At 40.8% G+C, this 19697-nt stretch overlaps 1 protein-coding gene across 2 annotated transcripts in view; it reads right to left on the bottom strand.

Moving 5' to 3' along the window:
• Nucleotides 1–19697, bottom strand: part of KDM7A (lysine demethylase 7A) — a 131204-nt gene that overhangs the window by 24290 nt on the left and 87217 nt on the right. For both annotated transcript variants that reach the window (XM_089680726.1, XM_089680727.1), the window contains exons 5-13: nucleotides 18799–18940; nucleotides 18213–18399; nucleotides 16079–16241; nucleotides 14647–14734; nucleotides 10431–10537; nucleotides 8098–8189; nucleotides 7312–7401; nucleotides 3201–3407; nucleotides 86–210 (exon numbers count right to left, since the gene is read on the bottom strand). In XM_089680726.1, coding sequence (XP_089536852.1) covers nucleotides 86–210; nucleotides 3201–3407; nucleotides 7312–7401; nucleotides 8098–8189; nucleotides 10431–10537; nucleotides 14647–14734; nucleotides 16079–16241; nucleotides 18213–18399; nucleotides 18799–18940 — 1201 coding nt within the window. The remainder of the gene's footprint in view (nucleotides 1–85; nucleotides 211–3200; nucleotides 3408–7311; nucleotides 7402–8097; nucleotides 8190–10430; nucleotides 10538–14646; nucleotides 14735–16078; nucleotides 16242–18212; nucleotides 18400–18798; nucleotides 18941–19697) is intronic.

Raw genomic sequence — 19697 nt, 5'->3', positions numbered from 1 at the left:
ATGAGACCAAGTGTTGTGCGACTGGAGAGCTAAAGTGGTACACCAAATGACAATCCATCAGATTGTTGAGTTTTCGTTTAATTACCTTATTATCTTTCCATTGGAAAGCAGGAGCCGCATGTCATTATCCCTCATTTTCTGATCAGGGACAGTTGAAGACGGCTGCAGTGGCCTGTTAAATTTCATGTTCAACTTGTAACTGCCCAAGTCCTAACAAAACAGATAATTACAGTAAATTAGTCTTCTTGTCAGAGAGTTTTCAGAAATGTACACTTTATCAACATCATATTTAAAGGCTATGGACATTCAAGTATTTACATAGATACATAGATGGTCTTAACCACTTCCCGACCGGCCGTTGTATATAAACGGCCGGACGGTGGCACTGCAGGGTCGGGTGGCCGTCTATAAACGGCCTCCCCGCACCCTGCTTGTGCGCGCTCCCTGGGAGCGCGCAGCACCGCGATCCGGTGCCCACTGTGTCCTCCGGACACAGTGAAACACCGATCGTCGGACGGGACCTCTGTACGAGGTCCCGATCATGTGATCACTGATTGGCCAATCAGTGATCACATGCAAAGTAGTAAGCAAGATGTCACTTGTGACATCATTGCTTACTATGTGTGAAATCTGTGAATGATCACAGAGGTCACATGGTACAAGGCTATTCACAAAAGCCTTGTACCATGTGACAAGCTGTGACCAATCACAGCTCACTCTGTATTTCTCAATGAGTGCAGGAATGCACACAGAGAGAAAGAGAAATGATTGCTTTTACATCCTATATGGGTGTAAAAGCAATCAGTGTAAAAAAAAAAAAAAAAAATCTTTATCACCCCTCACAAGTAGTACAGTGTCACCATGGTGACACTGTACTGCTAGGGTGACAGTATGTAAAAAAAAAGAAATAAATAAAAAATAATAATATAAAAAAATAAAATAAAAATGTAAACAAAATGTTAAAAATTATAATTTTTGCTTATAAACTAATTTGGATTTTTTTTTTTTTTTACTAAAAAGATAACGGAATAAATTTTGGCTAAGATTTATGATGAAATATTATTTATTTGCAAAATTTTATAAAAAAAAACACTTTTTAAAAAATTTTTGGACATTTCATTTACATAGCAAAAAAAATACAAATCCCAGCGGTGAATAAATACCACCAAAATAAAGCTTTATCTATCTAAAAAAAACGGTAAAAAATTCATTTGGGTACAGTGTTGCATGACCGCGCAATTGTCATTCAAAGTGTGATAGTGCTAAAAGCTGAAAATTGCCCTGGTCAGGAAGGGGGTAAAAGTGTCCGGTCTGGAAGTGGTTAATGAAGGAAAAAAAAAAAAAAAAAGGTCTCAATTACTTCTGTAGCTGCAAATACAGTGGAGTAAATTCATCCTCAACGTTTGCAACAGAGGCGGTGATGTAATTCTGGTTAGGTCTCATTACTCTATCTCCAGTCTTCCTGTGCTCCTGCTGTGTTTACATAAGAGATAAAAAGGCTGGCAGACATCCAAAGTCAATGTTGGGAAGGGGTAGCATGGAGACCTTGAGCGGTTAAATTACTGCTATAGAGGTGAGGCAGGGGTAGCTAGGTTTTCAAGATACTGTTGAAAGGGAGATGCTGAGCTGATAATTTACTACTGGAGAAAGGCAAGGGGGTGCAGCAGGGTGAGCCAAGTTGTCTAGTTCACTGCTTTGAAAGGGGAGCTGATGAAAACAAACGTTAGTAGGTTTCAGCTGTAGAATTTGAGGATGAATTACTCCACAGCTGCTGCAGCTACACTGGTCTGTAAGGGCTTCTTTTATATCCCATTTACTGCTTGTGAAGAATCTGCAATGGGGATAACTTCTCCAATGTGAAGGAAATCTCCTCAGACTGTTGTCACTGGAAGATTTCCCCTCTATTCCTGTTTTGGTGAAAACTCAAAATTTTGGATTTTATTTTTACCTTTAGTCCTAGTGAAAGCAATGAAAGTGAGAGTAAATCTCCCAACAAGAATACCCACTTGACTTCTGGAAGATTTATCCCCCTTCATGGCCAGGCCAGTTTATGCGATACGGTGCTGCGTTAACTGACAATTGTGCAGTCATGTAACCCTGTACATAAATTAGTTTTATATAATTTTTTCCCACAAATAGAGCTGTTGGTGGTATTTGATCACCTCTGGGTTTTTAATTTTTTTGTGCTAGAAACGAAAAAAAACCCCCCAACAATAACAAAACAACATTTTTTAATTTCTGCTATAAAACATATCCAATAGAAAAAAAAAAAAGTTAAAAAAAAAAAAAAAAATCAAAAATTTCCTCAAATTTAGGCCAAAATGTATTCTGCTACATATTTTCAGTAAAACAAAAATCCCAATAAGCGTATATTGATTGGTTTGCGCTATAGCAGCTACAAACTATGGTATATATACTGGATTTTTTTAAACCAGTAATGGCGGCAAACGGCAACTTGTAGCGGGACTGCAATATTGCGCCTTACAGTCTGACACTGACACTTTGTGGGAACCGGTGACACTAATACAGTGATCAGTGCTAAAAATATGCACTGTCACTGTATTAATGACATTGGCTGGGAAGGGATTAAACATCAAGGGAACTAAAGGGTAATCTGTGTGCCTAGCCAGTGTTTTTGCGTTTACTATGTGCTGTTTTTACTAGGCAATCTGCTAGGATTTTATTCCCTGCTTTGTAGGGAAAGAAAGTATATCAGATCGCCGCTGACAAAACAGCACAGAGCTGTGTTCTGTCAGTCATCTAGGCGATCAACAGGTACTGCCACTCATTCATTGGTCGGCACCTGTTGAACAGCTTCTGCGGTTTCCAATCACAACAGAAGCGGCACATATGCGCCCCCTGTGGCGAAAATGCGAAATCACGTTTATATACGCAATTTTGCACAGAATATACACCATGCAGCAGTAAATCTGCTATAGGGCGGACTGAAAGTGGATACATAAAACAACCTATATTTGGATACAAAGTCTTACCTTCAGATACATGTTAATCCTATCTGATCTTACTACTGATCCATTCTACTTTAACACATTGCTTAAAATTCAAGTAGTGGGTGCCTGTGGTTTAGGATCAGTCTGCTAGAGTACACCAATGCTGTGATAATCTAAATGACATTACTATCCAGCACCACTCCCAACCCAATTTGTCTTTAGGTTGCAGTACTGTGGGGAAAGACTGACCTCTTCCCACGGAGACATCTCTAGCCTCTTCAGCACCTCCCTGGTGTGATGCTCCAGGATATCGAGGTTAGAGGGTGCTTTGTTCGAGTGGTCACGCAGCCGCCGTGCTTTCTGCTTGGAATGATGGGAGGATTTCTCTTGTGAGGATCGGGAGAGCGGGCTCAGACTGTGGATTCCCTGAGATTTGACTGGCTTGCTCCCCTCTTCCTGCAAATCATAACCATAAGTTACTTTACAAATGTAATGATTAATTCAGCTTTAAATTTCTATCAGTACAATATATAGTAATGCAAATACAATAATGAGCTTTATGGCACGTGCTCACAATGCAAGTCTATGAGTTGACCAAACCTTTGAAGTCGACAATGGCTATTAAATCTTCACCGTTTATACAGACAAGTTTTAGGATTTAAATTTCTTTTTATTGTAAGGGCAGAGTTACATTAAATGAAGAATCAGACAAAAATCAAGCACAGAGCTCTATCTACCACATGCTCTACAAATCTCTATATTTATTAAAATAAGTATTTTTTTAAAGATCAAGTGTGGAAATATGGGAAAACCACAGCAAAATGAATTTAAGATGATCTTGTGGCTATGGGCATTCAAATATTTACATATTCTCCACAAGTAAAGGAGTTGAAAACAAATGCTCACTGACCTCTGTAGCCACTATGGAGCAATTCATCTCCAAAGTTCACAGCAGAAGCATAGGAGCTCTCCAAATCTGTTCACTCTGCAGCTCAGCCTCAACCAATCCCAGCAGTGACTCAGCAGCCTTCTAATCTCAAATGTAAACAAAGCAGATGCTTTGGGTGTGGGGATGGCTGAGTAATTTCTTGTTAGGAGAGCACATTAGGCTATGCATCTGTCTCTGTTTGGAGAGGAAATGGTATGGTACAGAGCGGCGATACCCTCCGGAACGCACCGCGCACCAGCCACTGCATTATAAAGCGGCGGTGGCTGCCTTGAGTGGACCCTAAGCTGTTGAGTCACTGTGGGAAGGGGGAGCTGAGATGCTGAATTAATGCTGAAAGGGGAGAACATAGATGTTGAAAGAGCAGATTTAGATGATTCCAGTGCTGTGAACTTTGAGGAAGAACTGTTCCACAGTGCCTGCATCAACACAGTTACTGGTGAATAGTTTTAAAACTAATTTACTCTTGTTTATAATAGGTTAATACTTAAATTTCTGTAGCCTAGCAGCAGGTAAGGTGTTAAGGTAAGAGACTGCAGTTAAAACTATATTTAGGTGCTCATAAAAAAAACAAAAAAAAAAACAAATCAAAAAAACAGTACTTTCCCTTTAGATGTGTTTTTTTCTTTAATATATAGGTCAAGATTTTTAGAAAATATTTAAAAAAAAGAAAGTCAACACATTATCAATTGTCTATCTTCACAGCACTCCTTATGCCTGTCCAATCAAAGAAATGACAGTACAGCACAAACACGCTAATGTTCCTTGTAGTGAAAACCTTAAGCGTGTTTGTCTATAATACACCAGCAGGTCTGACAATCATTATAGATCTGTCTCTCAGTAGGGCTGAAGTGGCAATTTTCGTAATCTATTGGGACCTGTGGTCCTGAGATGCTCTATGTGCTGGATAATTGAATTTACAGCTCCCCTGACAAAAACCAATGCAGGAAGCCGAACAGTCAATACGAAATTGTTTTTGTTCCACCGTATCAGGCAGAGACATTTAAAGGGGAACGAACGTACATTTCAGGTAGGTTAATTTTTAATCTTGGAGCAAAAAAACTTTTTTTGTGGTTCCTGTCCCAATTATGATCATTTTGGACATGGATATTATTAGCTCCTACAAACATTGACTAAATGTTCAAATCGGCATCCTTACTGTACAGCAAAAGCCACATAGGCATTGTATTCAGGACCATCGAGTTTACTTAAAGGCATGGTAAACATTTTAGCCTGCACCTTGTGTTTTTCACCTGCTTGAGATGAGCACTGATCATGTTGTTTCACCGTGTCATTAATTTCCCTAAATGCACAGACTAGAACAAAGTAAATGTTCACATTCCAGTGTCAGTAGTTTCAATTTGTGTTAAAGCGATAAAGTCTTGTTTAAAAAAAAAAAAAACCCAAACATGTCATGCACAGAGCAGCCCAGATAATCCTCTTCTCCGGTCCCCCGACAATGCTTATGGCCCCTCCCTCTTGTTGGGTGCCCCCACTGCAAGCAGTTTGCTATTGGGGCACCCGAGCAGGTGCCGTCCTAAGCCATAGCTCTGCATGTTCATTCAAACACACAGCCGCAGCTTGGCCCCGCCTTCCCTCTCCTGATTGACTTCCTGGCTGTGATGGACAGCCAATGCTGCCGCAGCCAATCAGGAGTGGGAGTTCCCGGAGAACCGAGGCTCTTGTGGACAATGCTGGATCGGGATGGGGCTCAGGAAAGTATTAGGCGGGAGGTGCGGGCTGCTATACACTGCAGTTTTTTTTACCTTAATGCATAGAATACATGAAGGTAAAAAAACCTTGAACCTTTAAAACCACTTTAAAATGCTGCATGGCACTGTGCAGGTTTATTCATGACCTCTGTTTGTTGTGAGACTCAACACTTCCTGTGGAAAAACTACATATATCACAATACCTGGGTCTCTCAGTATAGTGATTGTGTAGGTAAGAGCTACAAAATAATTAGATTTGAAAGACCCAGGCAGGCGGAGCGTTCACAGACGCACAGAGAGCTCACTTGTGCAAGCAGATATGTTTCATCACATTACCACTTCCACATTTGTGATGCAACATAGAGGGTTCACAAGGCATGCTTTGGATGCTGTGTGACCTGGAATAGGAAGTTGTCATGTCCCCTTGGTGCATAGGGACCAGGTAACTGACGTAACACATGGATATAGGAAATTGATCAGCCACGACACTAAAGATTACATTCATGACATGTTCAACCCATCATTACAAGGTAAGGCAAAAACCACAGGCAATATAACTATACCAATATCTAGTTAGAAACAACATTTGAAAGTGTAAAAAAGCCTTAAAAAAAGAAAGAAAAAAAAAGGTTTCAGAGTGTCCCTCTGAAAGAAGTCAATCTAACAATCATCCTTGCTAAACAGGCCGAACTTTGATCCATATATGGCCAGCTTAAAGTGTTACTAGACCCACAAAAGTAAAATCAGTCTGTATATGCAGTAAAGCATGTTTGTTATCCTCACTGTGGAACATAAGAGGTTAATCCTCTGCATTGTGTAAATAGGCTGTTTGATCTTATCTTCTCTGATTCTCCACTTCTACTGTTCCCAATTGATCTGCTGATAGTACAGAGCTCTAGGAGTCACTCTGCACATGCTCTGTTTGGTGTGTATTGCTAAAGAGGATGCAAGTGATCAGCACAGGGACAATCAGCGCTGTCTAGAAGAGGGTTGGGGTTTATGCAACCTCATAGGACAGTCAGAGTAGAATGAAAACTCCTACAAGCTTTAACCAGTGCTCACCTGGACACTGATAGAAGTCACGAGACTGCTATATACTGCTGATGAGAAAACGTAGTTTGCAATTTATATTTACTATAATTATTGCATTTCCATGTTGTTTACTGTGGAAGGCAGATATAGTGAATGCAGGTTCATGAGTTTATTAACACTTTGGTGCCTCCTGGACAGCACAATCATAATTATAAAGCCTGTGCAACTGCATCAGTCTTCCTCTTAAATTTACTGAATTCATATTGTCTAACCGATTTCAAGTGTTTGTACAGGAGAATGATGCTAAGTGTTTTACTGTAGCCTGCACTATGAGGGGTACAACACATAGCTGTGTGTCTGGCGACCCGCACAGAGGATGGAGCAATAAACAGTCCAGATGTATCCTTAATCCACAGCAGAAACTCAAAATAAAACAGACGAAGAACCGAGCATTGCTGCCCTCTTCAGCTGCATTTGTAAACAGCTGACATTTCAAGATCAAATAAAAATGCAGAGAAAGGGGAATTGTAAATTGTGTGAAAAATATGCAGGAAATTATATTTCAGCATCACTTTCTCTTTAACATGTTTGGTAAAATACTAGTGTTGTAACACATGCAGGTTTTAATTGATTAAAAAAATATATAAAAATTGTTTTGTTGTCCTCTTACCTCTACAGAGCGAATCACTTTAGACAGCTCTTTAATAAGATGCCCAGGTCGGATGTTGTCTGGGATTTCGAAAGCATGTTCTGCTACAGACTGGAAAAAAAAAATCCATCAGCCCTTGTCTACTTGAAGTTGAAGCCCAATTAAACATCCAGTTTAAACCACCCAAATGCTTTCCAGATGCATCAAATAACAAAGGTGTTCGTAGCCTTAAAGTTTTGTTTTCTTTACAAAGCAGCTGACGCTTGAGTATTAAAGTAAATGCTGTGTGGAAGCAGGGGAACCTTAGTAGAGCATTAGCTTTGCTGATTGCAGAGCTATAGGTCTGACTAAGCAGAAGGTGTGCTGGACTGCTGCAGAGAGACCACTTCTTTCAAACAGAAAGCAAGAAGGGTCCTTCTCTGAAGCACGCTGGTAGGGGAAAAGCTTCTCTATTGAGGCTACAGCCACTTTCTATAGACTTTGCACCATTTTGATTTATGCACCTGGAATGTTATTTAGTATAAGTGGAGAGTTCTATTGGACTTTGAGTGAAATTAGGCATTCACGCTGAGTAGCTGGACTAAGTGCTGGGGAATCTTTGCACTTTCCACACCCATCTGTCACATCAGGAAAGTTTTTGCAGTAGGTCTCAGCCAACACCAGCACTGCCTCTGACTGAATGAACATTTGTACTACATAGATGGTGTTGCTACTGTACATCACCATAAAAATGTTCAGAATCTTTACAAATATTATATGCGGTCATGACTTTTCATGCAGGAACCCTGTAATTCAAAGTAAACTCACTTCTTTTTTCATCCAGCTTTTCAGTGCAGTAATTAATGCTTTCACACCTTGCTTCAGATAGTTTGGAGGATGGAAACCATCTTCTCTTAGCTCTATGGTAAGGAAAGCAAAAGTCTGTCAGCATGTGTCACATTGACACCGGCGAATGTTCTCAAAGAGAATTAATCTAGTCCGAGTATTTTAGATAAGCGTGTAAAAGACAAGGCATTCCAAAATAATTTGTAATTATTCATAAGTATGGGTGTAACTATATTAGCTCATCACATTTTCAGGCTCTTACTCCTGCTTTGCAGCATTACACAATGGTTTTGCTTTACTGCTCCTCTCACAAACCACAAAGTCTATGAGTCGGCTGACACACTGAAAGCAATGCACTCCCTGTGTGGCCAATATCCTACGGTAACAACTTATAAATACAGAGAGAGTACTGAGCCACTAACAGATCCCTCTACATGCTAATCTACTTTTGTATCCAAAAGAGGTTTTATTAGTATTGAAATGGTCAAAAACACACACCTATGTGACGGGAGTGACTTTTGGGGGTGGGGGGACCTCTGTATCATCTTCCCAAATTCCCTTTATGTTTAAGGCACCCTATGCCTGTTAAGGGGTACAGGGTGTGTATGTTAATGGCTGAGTCTTGTGTATAGTGTGTGTTCCTTTGTTCTCGGCCACATGGCTGTCCATTGTCTGTTTGCCATGTGCTACCCCCCATTGTGCTGTGTCTTCCTGTCCAGCCAACTATTATGGGATGTACTGTTTGTGTATTGATGTGGGGGTTGGTCAATGTCCTTTACCATGTGTTTCATCCCATTGTTCTGTGTCTTGGTGCGATGGGGTGGGCTGATGTGTTTCCTGTTCCTGGTTGTCTTTCCCCGCCCTCTGTATATATCCTGTGTTTTGTGTACAAAAAAAGGATTGGCTTTCTGTCTTAAGAAGAGCTGGGTGCTGTCTATTTCCTGAGGGATTTCAAGGGTGTGGTCCGTGGATGGTGTTCGGACAGGGGAAGCTGCAGTATAACGGAATATACCCAAGTGCGGTCGGCTACCGGTTCCGTTACAACCTATGTATCCATATTCAGACTAAGGAATAGAGTAGACAAGGTCTTTATGACATAGCATACTCAAAAGGAATATATTACATAGACAATTGGCAAGTTATCAAATTCCTGAAGCCAAATATGAGACACTTAGCCACAGACTGTTTGCAGTGCAAAATAAAACAGCAAAGCTCACATAATTAGAGTAGGATTGGTTGTGAAACCTAAAATAAAAATAAAAAAAGTGTTGTGAGCCAACTCAAATACAGGCATTAGTACATTAGACCTAAGCCAATCTAATTTAACAGTAACAATGGAAGCATAACATAAAAAAAAAAAAAAAAAAAAAAAAAAAAAAATGGGACAGTAATTTAAAAGCTATTTTAAGAAGAAAAAAAAATCCACACACATGCCCATTGAAAATATGCTCTGCTTTCCCTATAAAATGAACACAGAAGTCCAGCAGACCTATGGCGGTAATGTGCCACTTATTTATTATTCTGGTGGGCGAGGACAGTTAAGTAAAAACAGCCAGAAAAGCTCCTATTTCACACACCTTGCTTTGATATCAGCTACAGTAGCCCTTGACAGTCTTATTCATGCAGAGCAGTGTTAAGTGTAATTGAAAAGCTTCCACTGCGAGACCGTAGAAAAATCATTTGAATTACTTCACTAAAGGGTAATACATTTTACACTGTTAGAATATCATTCATTCCAAGCAACCAATTACCAAGGTGAATTTTACTGCAGGGCTGAGTTTTTAGCCTTCTGTAATACAAGAAGTTTATTTTTTTTATATTGGAGCTTTCCATGATCCTACTGGAACAAGCTGGCAGAAGCTTGGAGCTGGGCTCTGGAGCCCCACAGTTTGACTGGGCTATAGGGATTTTAGGTTATAACTGCAGTCTTATGACTCAGAGTTCTTGAGGTCTAAATGCTTATTCATATTCTCTCCTCGTCAGAGCAGAATTGTCAGTCTGTCTGCTGTAAAATCACGCTTTCACAGTTCTTTTAATGGACACTTTTACGACTGTTAAATAATAAAAGGTACTGTCAGGATAACGTGGAAGAAAACTAAAGGCTGTCTTCAACCAGCAAACTGGATAGTGTCAGTTATCAGTATCAAGCAAGAGATAGGACCCATATAGCCAGACACTAAGCTGCCAATTTTCAGCTCTGACAGAGAGAAAATGCCAGTAAGTAACAGCACACACCGCTATTCCTGAAAAGTATATCTACAGTATTCTAGAACTAGTCATTCCTGACTATTTCTTCGCGTTAGATGACACTTTACCTTTTAAAGTTTCAAGTAAGTTTTTGGCCACAAACCAACAAATCGCCTCGAAAAAAGGGAACTTGAAGAGATCTGGGGTCTTCAGTCTTTTTTCCATCTCGTAACACCTGGGGAATAGAAGATCGGTCTTTACTAAAACGAGAAAGGAGAACCACAAGAAGCAATTTTTAACCCACATTAACACTTTTTTTTTTAAAAAGGAAAGTGTTTGTATGCATGTCAATGTTCAGAACTATAAAAAAAATTTTTCTAAAAAATAAGCAGTGAAGTAAGAAATGTTAACCTTCTACCGCTGGCCACTTAAAGAGTTCTTGGGCTTCACAATCATGTGATAACTTTTATTGGCTTCCACAGGACCCCCTCCTATAGGCCCCTAATCATAACTAAGTGACCGGAAGCTTACCCTTCATCCCTGGATTTTTCCTTCTACACCACTCCAATATCCCGCAGAAATTGTACAGATGGTCAGTTGTGCAACACCTGGTCAACGTGGCTTGCTCCTCCATCGCTGCATTATGGAAATCGTCCACAGTGCCCTTGCTAGCACTCTGGTTCCATAAGGTTGAAGATATAAAGCTAATGGACAAGTGCTGTATGGGGTACAGAGGAAAAACCCCGTAAAATGTGGTTCACTGGAAGGTGTACTCCTGCACCACAGTTTCAACAAACCTATGCCGACTGATTGCATGCTGGGGTCTTATCGTTGCTCCCTATGGGGTTCTTGGTGGAATAAGGGTCTTAACTGTCACCTGTGCAGCAGTGATGTACTCTGCACCATATGGACTAGTTATCTCAAACAAATATAGTCAGGAATTCTCATGCTCAGTTCTGGCCAGGCAGGGGGTTGGGAAAGACAGAAAACCCTCCCTCTCTAATCTTAATCCCTCCCATTTTTTTCCTCCCTCATCTGTCCCCACCATGTTTCCACACCCCCCCCTTTTTTTTTTCCTTTCCTCTCTTCTAAACTTGGGCCTTCCTACATTCCCTAAACTCTATGGCCTCTGGCACAGGGCGATTCCCATTATAGTGGAGTCTATGCTATACATGGTCTTACATAATGGTTTGAATAAGTTCTCCACAAGTGTAGGACTTTGTAGGACTGCCCCTACCCCGAGGACCCCGCATTCTGATCTCCTGACTACTTGAAATCCCTAACTGGAAGTGTGCTTGCTTTTTCTTTCTCTGTTTTGTATCATGTTTTGTATTTGATATATTTGGTTCTTTTTGTAAACATTTCGCAAAACAATATTAAAGGCAGAAGGCAAAAAAAAAAAAAAGTGATTGGCATCTGTCAGTGACAGCACAGTCAGTGCTGGGGGCATGGAATGAATGTTCCAAAAACAGAGTATTTTGTGCCCTTTCGAGACTATAGGCCATTGAGGACTAGATGCCCCTTCTAAATTTAGAAACATCAGTACGCCATTTTTTTAACATTTAGTCCCCAAAGGGACAAAAGACACGTAGTATTTTGCTCTACCTCCCTAGGTACCTTTTAACCCTACCTGCGATGTCAGACAGGGTGCCACCCTGGAGCACTGTCTTTGCCGAAGCAAAGCCCTGGCAATAGAAATACAAAGGGAGGCAAGGAGCGTCAAATTATCATCGCTTTGCACTCATCTTACCAGTGCTTGCCTCAGGCAAGTGCTGGGAGCCAGAGATAACAGAGTGAAATGTCACTGACACACCAAGGATCTCCAATGTGGGTCCAAAAAGGCTTTAGTGAAGGTTTACATAGTTACAGCAAGGCATGGAGCCAGAGTTAGGCACTATAAAGCAAAGCAGCCACTCTGCAATGTTGGGCGACTGTGCCAAGGAAAAAGTGCCCTGTCCGGAATCACAGCTAGTCTTAAAGGCACGTAGAAAGATGAGACAAAGCACATCATCTACTTTGGTAGATGTGCTAATTATTCTTTAAATTGACAATAACTCCACCTATATAATGATTATTTGTATAAGGTCTTTCTTTTTTTTTTCTTTTACACTGTGATTGTAGCAGAAAACTGCAAAATTAAACAAATAAAGGAGGACCATGATGCAATGGTATATTCAATCTAAAGGTTTATTTTATAATGCAGTGGCATATGCAATCCAGAGGCTTATTTTATCAATGAACCCTAAATCTTGCATGGGATCACCATGTTACAGCAGACATAGTGATCACATGAAATAATAATAATAATAGAAAAGCGCCACACCTGTAACTATAAATAAATGCAAAATATATATAGCAGCAACTCCAAATCCCAAAAAATATTTTGGCATGAAAATGAATATAGGAATGCGCTAATACTTTAACCACTTGCCTACCAGGCACTTATACCCCCTTCCTTACCAGGCCAATTTTCAGCTTTCAGCGCTGCCGCACTTTGATTGACAATTGCGCGGTCATGCAACATTGTACCCAAATGAAATTTTGATCATTTTTTTCTCACAAATAGAGCTTTCTTTTGGTGGTATTTAATCGCCACTGGGCGCTTTACTTTTTGCGCTATAAATTAAAAAAAGTGCAAAAAATTTGAAAAAAAAAAAAAAAAGTTTGTTTCTTTTATAAAATTTTTCATACAGGTATTTTTTCTCCTTCACTGATTTGCGTTGATGAGGCGGCACTGATGGGCACGATATGCGGCACTGATGGGCACTGATAGGCAGCACTAAAGGGCACTGATAGGCAGTACTAATGAGGTGGCACGGATAGGCGGCACTGATAGACAGCACTAATGAGGTGTCACGGATAGGCGGCACTGATATGCAGCACTGATAGGCGGCACTGATAGGTGACACTGATGATGGGTACTGATAGACGGCACTGACTGGCATCACTTCTGGGCACTGACTGGCGGCACTGACTGGCACAACCCCTGGGCACTGACTGGTGGCACTGACTGGCAGCACTGCTGGGCTGCACTGGTGGGTGGGCACAGGTGGGTGGCACTGGTGGGCACAGGTGGGTGGCACTGGTGGGTGGGCACAGGTGGGTGGCACTGCTGGGCACATGTAGGTGGCACTTCTGGGCACAGGTGGGTGCACTGCAGAGTGGCACAGGTGGGGGCACTGCTGGGAACGGGTGGGCGGGGCTAGTGGGCGCACTGCTGGGCGGAACTTGCGGGTGTCACTGCTGGGCACCGATCATCAGGGCACTGATCATCAGTGCCCTGATGATCGGTGCCGATCCCCGCTCTGACAACTGCCGGTTCTCGGCAGTACTTTCCTCACGATCTGACAGCGTGAGGAAAGTGCAGCCGAGAACCGGCACTTGCATTTCCCTGTGATCAGCGTGTCATTGGACACCGCTGATCACGTGGTAAAAGGCCGGTGGGATCGGCCTTTCACCACATCACGTGATCAGCTGTGTCCGTAGGACACAGCGATCACGGAGATCGCCGGGTGCGCACCCCCTGGGGCGCGCAGGAGAGCGCGTTCTGGGAGGACGTCATATGACGTCCACTCAGAACTGGCCGGCCGCGGTGAAGCCGTCATTCGGCTATGCGCGGTCGGCAAGAAGTTAAATAAACAACCAATTTAAAGTGTCCATAAATCAATATGTGGAAACACCATAAAAATCATAACGCCATGATCAATCCACCACCAGATAAATTGGATAAACTCACCAGAGCTATATGCTGATCAGATTATAGACCAGCATAAGCGCTATTGCTCTGGGAGCGATGAATGTAGCAATTTCCAGACTCTTTGATGCAATGCTCTGCAGTGGTAAGTAAATTTCCAGGTAATAGGAGGCAACACTCTGCAGTATAGGCAATATCCGGACTTTAAGGAGAAACACTCTGCAGCCAATCTTTTATAAAATGAACCTTTTCATGAATCACCAATCTCCATAAGTTATGGGACCACACTCCAAGACAAAGAGAAGACATAATGGTGCAGTACCTTGTGATTGTCGGAGGTGTTTGGACTTCCACATATTGATTTATGGACACTTTAAATTGGTTGTTTAAAGTATTAGCGCATTCCTATATTTATTCATAGTGATCACATGATCGGGAACCAGTTGGGTCAGCACCTGAAAGTTAGTGGAGACAGCTGGGATGGTGAATCACCAGTTACATAGTGTTGGCTGGTGGCTCAAAAATGGCATTGTCCTGGAAAACAAACATATCACGGATAGAAAGGAGCTAAAGTACTAACCAGCAATACCTTCTCTAATCTCAGCAAACAGGGTTGATCTAAAATTTAGAAATTGTGGAGGAGATCTCACCTGAGCTGCATGCCAATGTTTAGGTTGTGCAAAAAGTTCCCACCATAGGCCATGCAATCCTGAGACGTGAGCACAGCGTGAATCCAACCTGCAACAAGAAACCACCCGTCAGAAAAAACTGTGCTCTAGTGAGCCAAGGGATCTTCAACCTAGAAATCAATTATTCTGAAAATAGCAGGAAGAACAAAAAAAGTACCTTTTACCTGCTAGCTGTTATAGGTAATTTAGGATGCTTCCAACAAATGAAATGTTCTTATAAAAGTGAAAAACAGCAAAAAGTGACCTTTCTACAATAACATGGCTATCCGCCTGATGCTCTGCATCAGAGTCACGTGATCACCTGGCCTGCCAAAGATCCGCACTGCAGGCATCAGCAGTCTTCATTCACTTGAAGACAGCTGAAAGTTCCAGCATTAGATAAGACATGGGCACAGACTGATGCAGTATCTCTATGTTAGGACTGACAGGTAAGTTTATGTTCATTCCAGTAGGTGATTTACCCTTCCTCAATGTTTAAAGCAGACCTACATTTTTAGTGTAAGTCTTAAATGGGCGGTATGACAAATTGAAAGCTTTTGATTTTATCTGACAATGAGTGTCTGTGTAAAGGCAGAGGTGAGAAAGGCATACAATGGAGCTTTGGAAGAAACAAAAAAATTACAAAGTGTTAATAAAGCTTTGGTTTTTTGTTTTTAAACAAACATCCTATAGGTATCCTGCCCCTCCTCTTATCAGGTCCCCTGCTGGCGCTCTTGACTCCTACCCTGACAAGTGCCCCCAATAACAAGCTGCTTGCTATAGACGCACTGATACGTGCTTGCTCCTGAGCCCCGCTCTATGCGTCTATAAGACACAGAGCCTTGGTTTAGGTGCACCCCCCACTCTCTCCTCACTGGCTGTGATTGACAGCAGTGAGAGCCAATGTCTCACACGCCTATGTCCAATGAGGAGAGGGAAACCCAAGGCTCCCGTGCACATCGCTAAAATCGAGAGGGGGCTGGAGCAACATGCAGAAGGTTTTTACCTTCACGCACAGAATGCATGAAAGTAAAAAACATTCAGTCTTTAGAACCACTTAAATCTTTTTTTTTACTACTGTTATATATGTGAACTTTATCCCTGGCTCTACAATAGCCAAATGCAGTGACGTGTCAAATTTGTAAGCATTCGACTAAAGGGTGTTTGTATACTCAAACAATAAGTGTGGTTTCTACCATAACAAACCCTTTAACTGCAATTAAAACACAATTCTTACTTTGGAAAAACATGGAGAACTGGGCTGTTCTCCATAACACCCTACCATTTGTTCATCATCATGGTTTTCATACCTCAAGTCCACCAAATGGCCCTTGGTTGCATGACCATTAGCAGTGATATAACAGTTCTTGTACCAAAACAGTGGAGACTGTTTTATGCTGGAAGCACTACTTACCTGTTGGGACAAAGAGTGTGTGACCTTGCTTTACTACACACTTGTAACACTTGTCCACCTTATCCCCAAAAAACTCTTCGCTTTGGGTAACAGACGAGCTCCATGCTTCATACTTTGCCAAGTTCTCATCGGTGGGCTTTATCAAGTAGAAAATCTTTTCCCCCTAAAGAGTAAATCAATAACTGGTCAATAAATTTTATTTGCCCGGATATTCAGTTATGGATTTGTCAGCTAATCACACACATATTCTACTGGTGAGAACTGAGTTCCTGGGTCTGCACACCTGCTGCACCCCTATTGGTGGGTTCCCACCATCACATCTGAACTCCTTAGTAATTGACTCTTTAGGTTCAGTTCACACTGCTGTGACCCCAAAGTCATGCGACTTGTGACTTTTATAATTTAACATTTTAGCAGTCTATGGCACTCAAGTCACACCAAAGTTGCAGAAAAGTAGTGTTCGAACCTTTATTTTGTCGCTGCAATTTTGACATTGATTAAGGTGGCACCCATTGAAATGAATGCGCTTTGATTATGTCATATGACTTTCTGTGTTTGTGTAGCAAGTTGCATGATAAGTCGCAGCAGTGTGAACTGGGGCTTAATAAGAGTCAACCACATTTCTGTGAACTGAATACATTAATTTGTATCCACAAGTTATAATGTAATATCCTCCGGTTTCATTTTATTTTTAAAAGCGCTCACTACTGTCATTGCAGACTGGGGGGCTTCAATTCTGAGTAATGTAGAAGAGGGGGTGGAGTGGGGTTACAAATATATTTATCTGCGTAACAAAAAACTGTGTGCTCTACTCATGTCAAACAACATCAGTCCACCAACACATACAGACTCCAAAGCACTTATCCAAGTGTCAGCTGGAAGCAAGAGAGGAGAGGCTGAGCACCTTGCTGGACTGACTACCTTCTGACAACTGAATTAAAAAGGTAATCTGCCTCAAACTATTAGATGGAATGTTTCCTAAAGCTAAACTTTGGGCACACAAAATATTATCTTGTAAAAGAAGCAGTGATATCACTGTGCTTTACATAATCTTCGCAGACAGCAGAGCTGTGGGAGGGGCCCAGCAGGCTCCACCCACCACAGGCTTCCTGCAGAAAACTACAGAAAGAGGTGGAGACAAGACCAGTCACCCTGCACTAGAAGAGAGAGCAACAGTGAGCGGTCTTTATTACAGGCAGCACCTACACACTGGATTACTGCCCAGATCTGGAGCACATATACAAAGACCACCAAGATTTAAGTGAGAATACAAATGCATCTTGTATTTAGATAATATTTTCTTTTACCAGAGTGTACTTTTAAAGTATATAAAGCAAAAATGTTTCTTCTAGTTCTGCATAAAGTAGATACAGATCACAAGCCCTGTAAAGTTATTTTTTTTATTTATTTTTTTTTTATTATCGGTGTCTGTATCCCCACTTACAGATTCACCCTCTGTATATGTCCTGGAGACCAATACCACAAGACAGAAAATTATGGGAAACTACTAGAAAAAAAAAAAAAAAAAAAGGTAAGAGAAAATCTTCCAATAGGGACACCTGATCCTGTAGCTAGGAGGGAAATTTCATTTTACTTTCTATACTGATTTTGGTAAATCTTAGCACAGAGAAGAGACCACAAAAAACAAACAAAACTGGTAGGGATTTTAACCCTTTCCTGCTGTATCCAAAACAAACATCCTATAGGTATCTATAGGTTTTTTTTTATTTTTTTATTTAATATATGTTTATTGAATATTTTTGGGTTGTGTTTGCAGATAATTCACTGTATTGGCTCACAGGTGGACAGTTGGTTTTGGATGCAAAACAAAGTTTTGGTTATACATATGCTTGAAGTGACAGTTTATTAGGCCATTAAAGCATACCAATTAGTAGTAAACAGTCATTATACTGATAAACCTGCAACATCTTCATTTTTACCTGCATGCCTTGAGAGCCAACAACAACCAATATCCAGGACTACAAAGGGGTACGATATATAGACAGGTGTTTGGAGTCAGGTTGAAGACTGCAATGAATTTTGACTTACTGGAGAAATGGGTTGAAACGTCCCAGAGTGTTCCATCACCCACATCTAACCAAATATTTTTATTTTCTTTTAGTCAGATGCTTACCCACAAAACGTGATACCAGACAGAAGTGCCTCCAAAGTCTATGTGGAAGTCAGTGTAGCTGTCCTCTACCCCCATCAGACAATACTTTTGAACGAACGGCTTGGTGAAGACAGAGTCATCAGGCCAGTAATTCTCCACCCAAGACAACTTTTTACTGATGTCCGGCACTTTTACTAGTTCTGCCATCCTGAAAACACAACAGAAAACAAATTCTGCTAGGCATCCACATGAAGAGAGTTTGGATGGTAACTGAAGATAAGCCGTTATTAAAAAAATAAATACCAAACAAAACATTCATAAAGACAACAATGAAAAAAAAAAAAATAATAATAATCCATGTACCAGAAAAGTGTTCGTATTGTGCATAGTAAGAAATTGGGGTCTACCAGTTGTTTTGTTAGGCAAAAAAATCAAAGCAAATACCTCATATGTTAGAACACGTAACAGACTCTTTACTGACTACCACGAACAAGTGGTCCAACATCTTTTCACACCACAGCAAACATGCACTTTACTCCAGAAATTTGGCCAGTAAAAGCAGATTCTGTTTTGTTGACATTGAGGCCCAGCAATGCTACTAACTTACTTGGTGTCAGAGAACTCCAGGCTGATGACGTTTAATACTTTGGGTCGATCAAGGTTCATAAAATACTTCACAAAGTTCTTCAGCTTCATCTTGCTATCCGCTTGTCTGGCAACATCGATGACATCAATAATCTTCTCTCCGCCTGTAGAGGATTGCATGAATTACTGCCTATTACAACAAGCCAGGAGTCTATGCAAAATTATATAGGTCTGTATTTAGCCATTTTCCAAAAATCTTGGCGCCCTCTATGTTGTTATAAAAGTTATTGTCTGGATAAGCATATTAATTGACTGTTTCCAGAAACCAGAAGTAGGTTTTGGGATATAGGTTTCCATGCAGTAAACAATATTTGACTTATGAAGGTATATATCTAAGAGAGGAGTTCTTCATTCTAAAACTACGTGATCTAAGTCAGTTTGCCTGAAATACAGTGTTAATAGTATTAGGAACATCATTCCAATACAGGAATAATTTGGGGCACCTCCATAGAATAAGTATAAGGGTGTCTGTATCTGTCTCACATTGCGCACAACCTTTCCACTGGTTTAATCTTTGCAAAGTATGATAAGGCCTATGTAAGATAAAGAGCCATGAAAGTTTAAATTTCAGCTTTTTCTATGGGAAGCATTTATCATTTAAAAAGTCAACAGCCTGCAAAAAACAAAACATAAAAAAAAAAAAACCATGGCAGTTTGGCATGTCTGAAACCCCACTTCGTTGTGAACTTTGAAGAGGTTTGACAATGAATTACTTCACAATACAAATCAGCTAGAGAGGTCAGGAGTGGTTAAATTTAAAACGCATTTACTGCTCAGTAAGACTGTAAAGTTTTAATGCCCATAGTCTAAAACCAGATGCATTTTAGGCCTCATGCAAACTGGGCTTAAAAAAAAAAAAAA

The sequence above is a fragment of the Staurois parvus genome, unplaced genomic scaffold, assembly GCF_062004578.1.
Source record: "Staurois parvus isolate SC_StPar_1 unplaced genomic scaffold, SC_StPar_1.0 ptg000249l, whole genome shotgun sequence".
Classification (NCBI taxonomy): Eukaryota; Metazoa; Chordata; class Amphibia; order Anura; family Ranidae; genus Staurois; species Staurois parvus.
The sequence above is the reverse complement of the archived record's forward strand: the minus strand, read 5'-3'. Positions and strand labels throughout refer to the sequence as shown.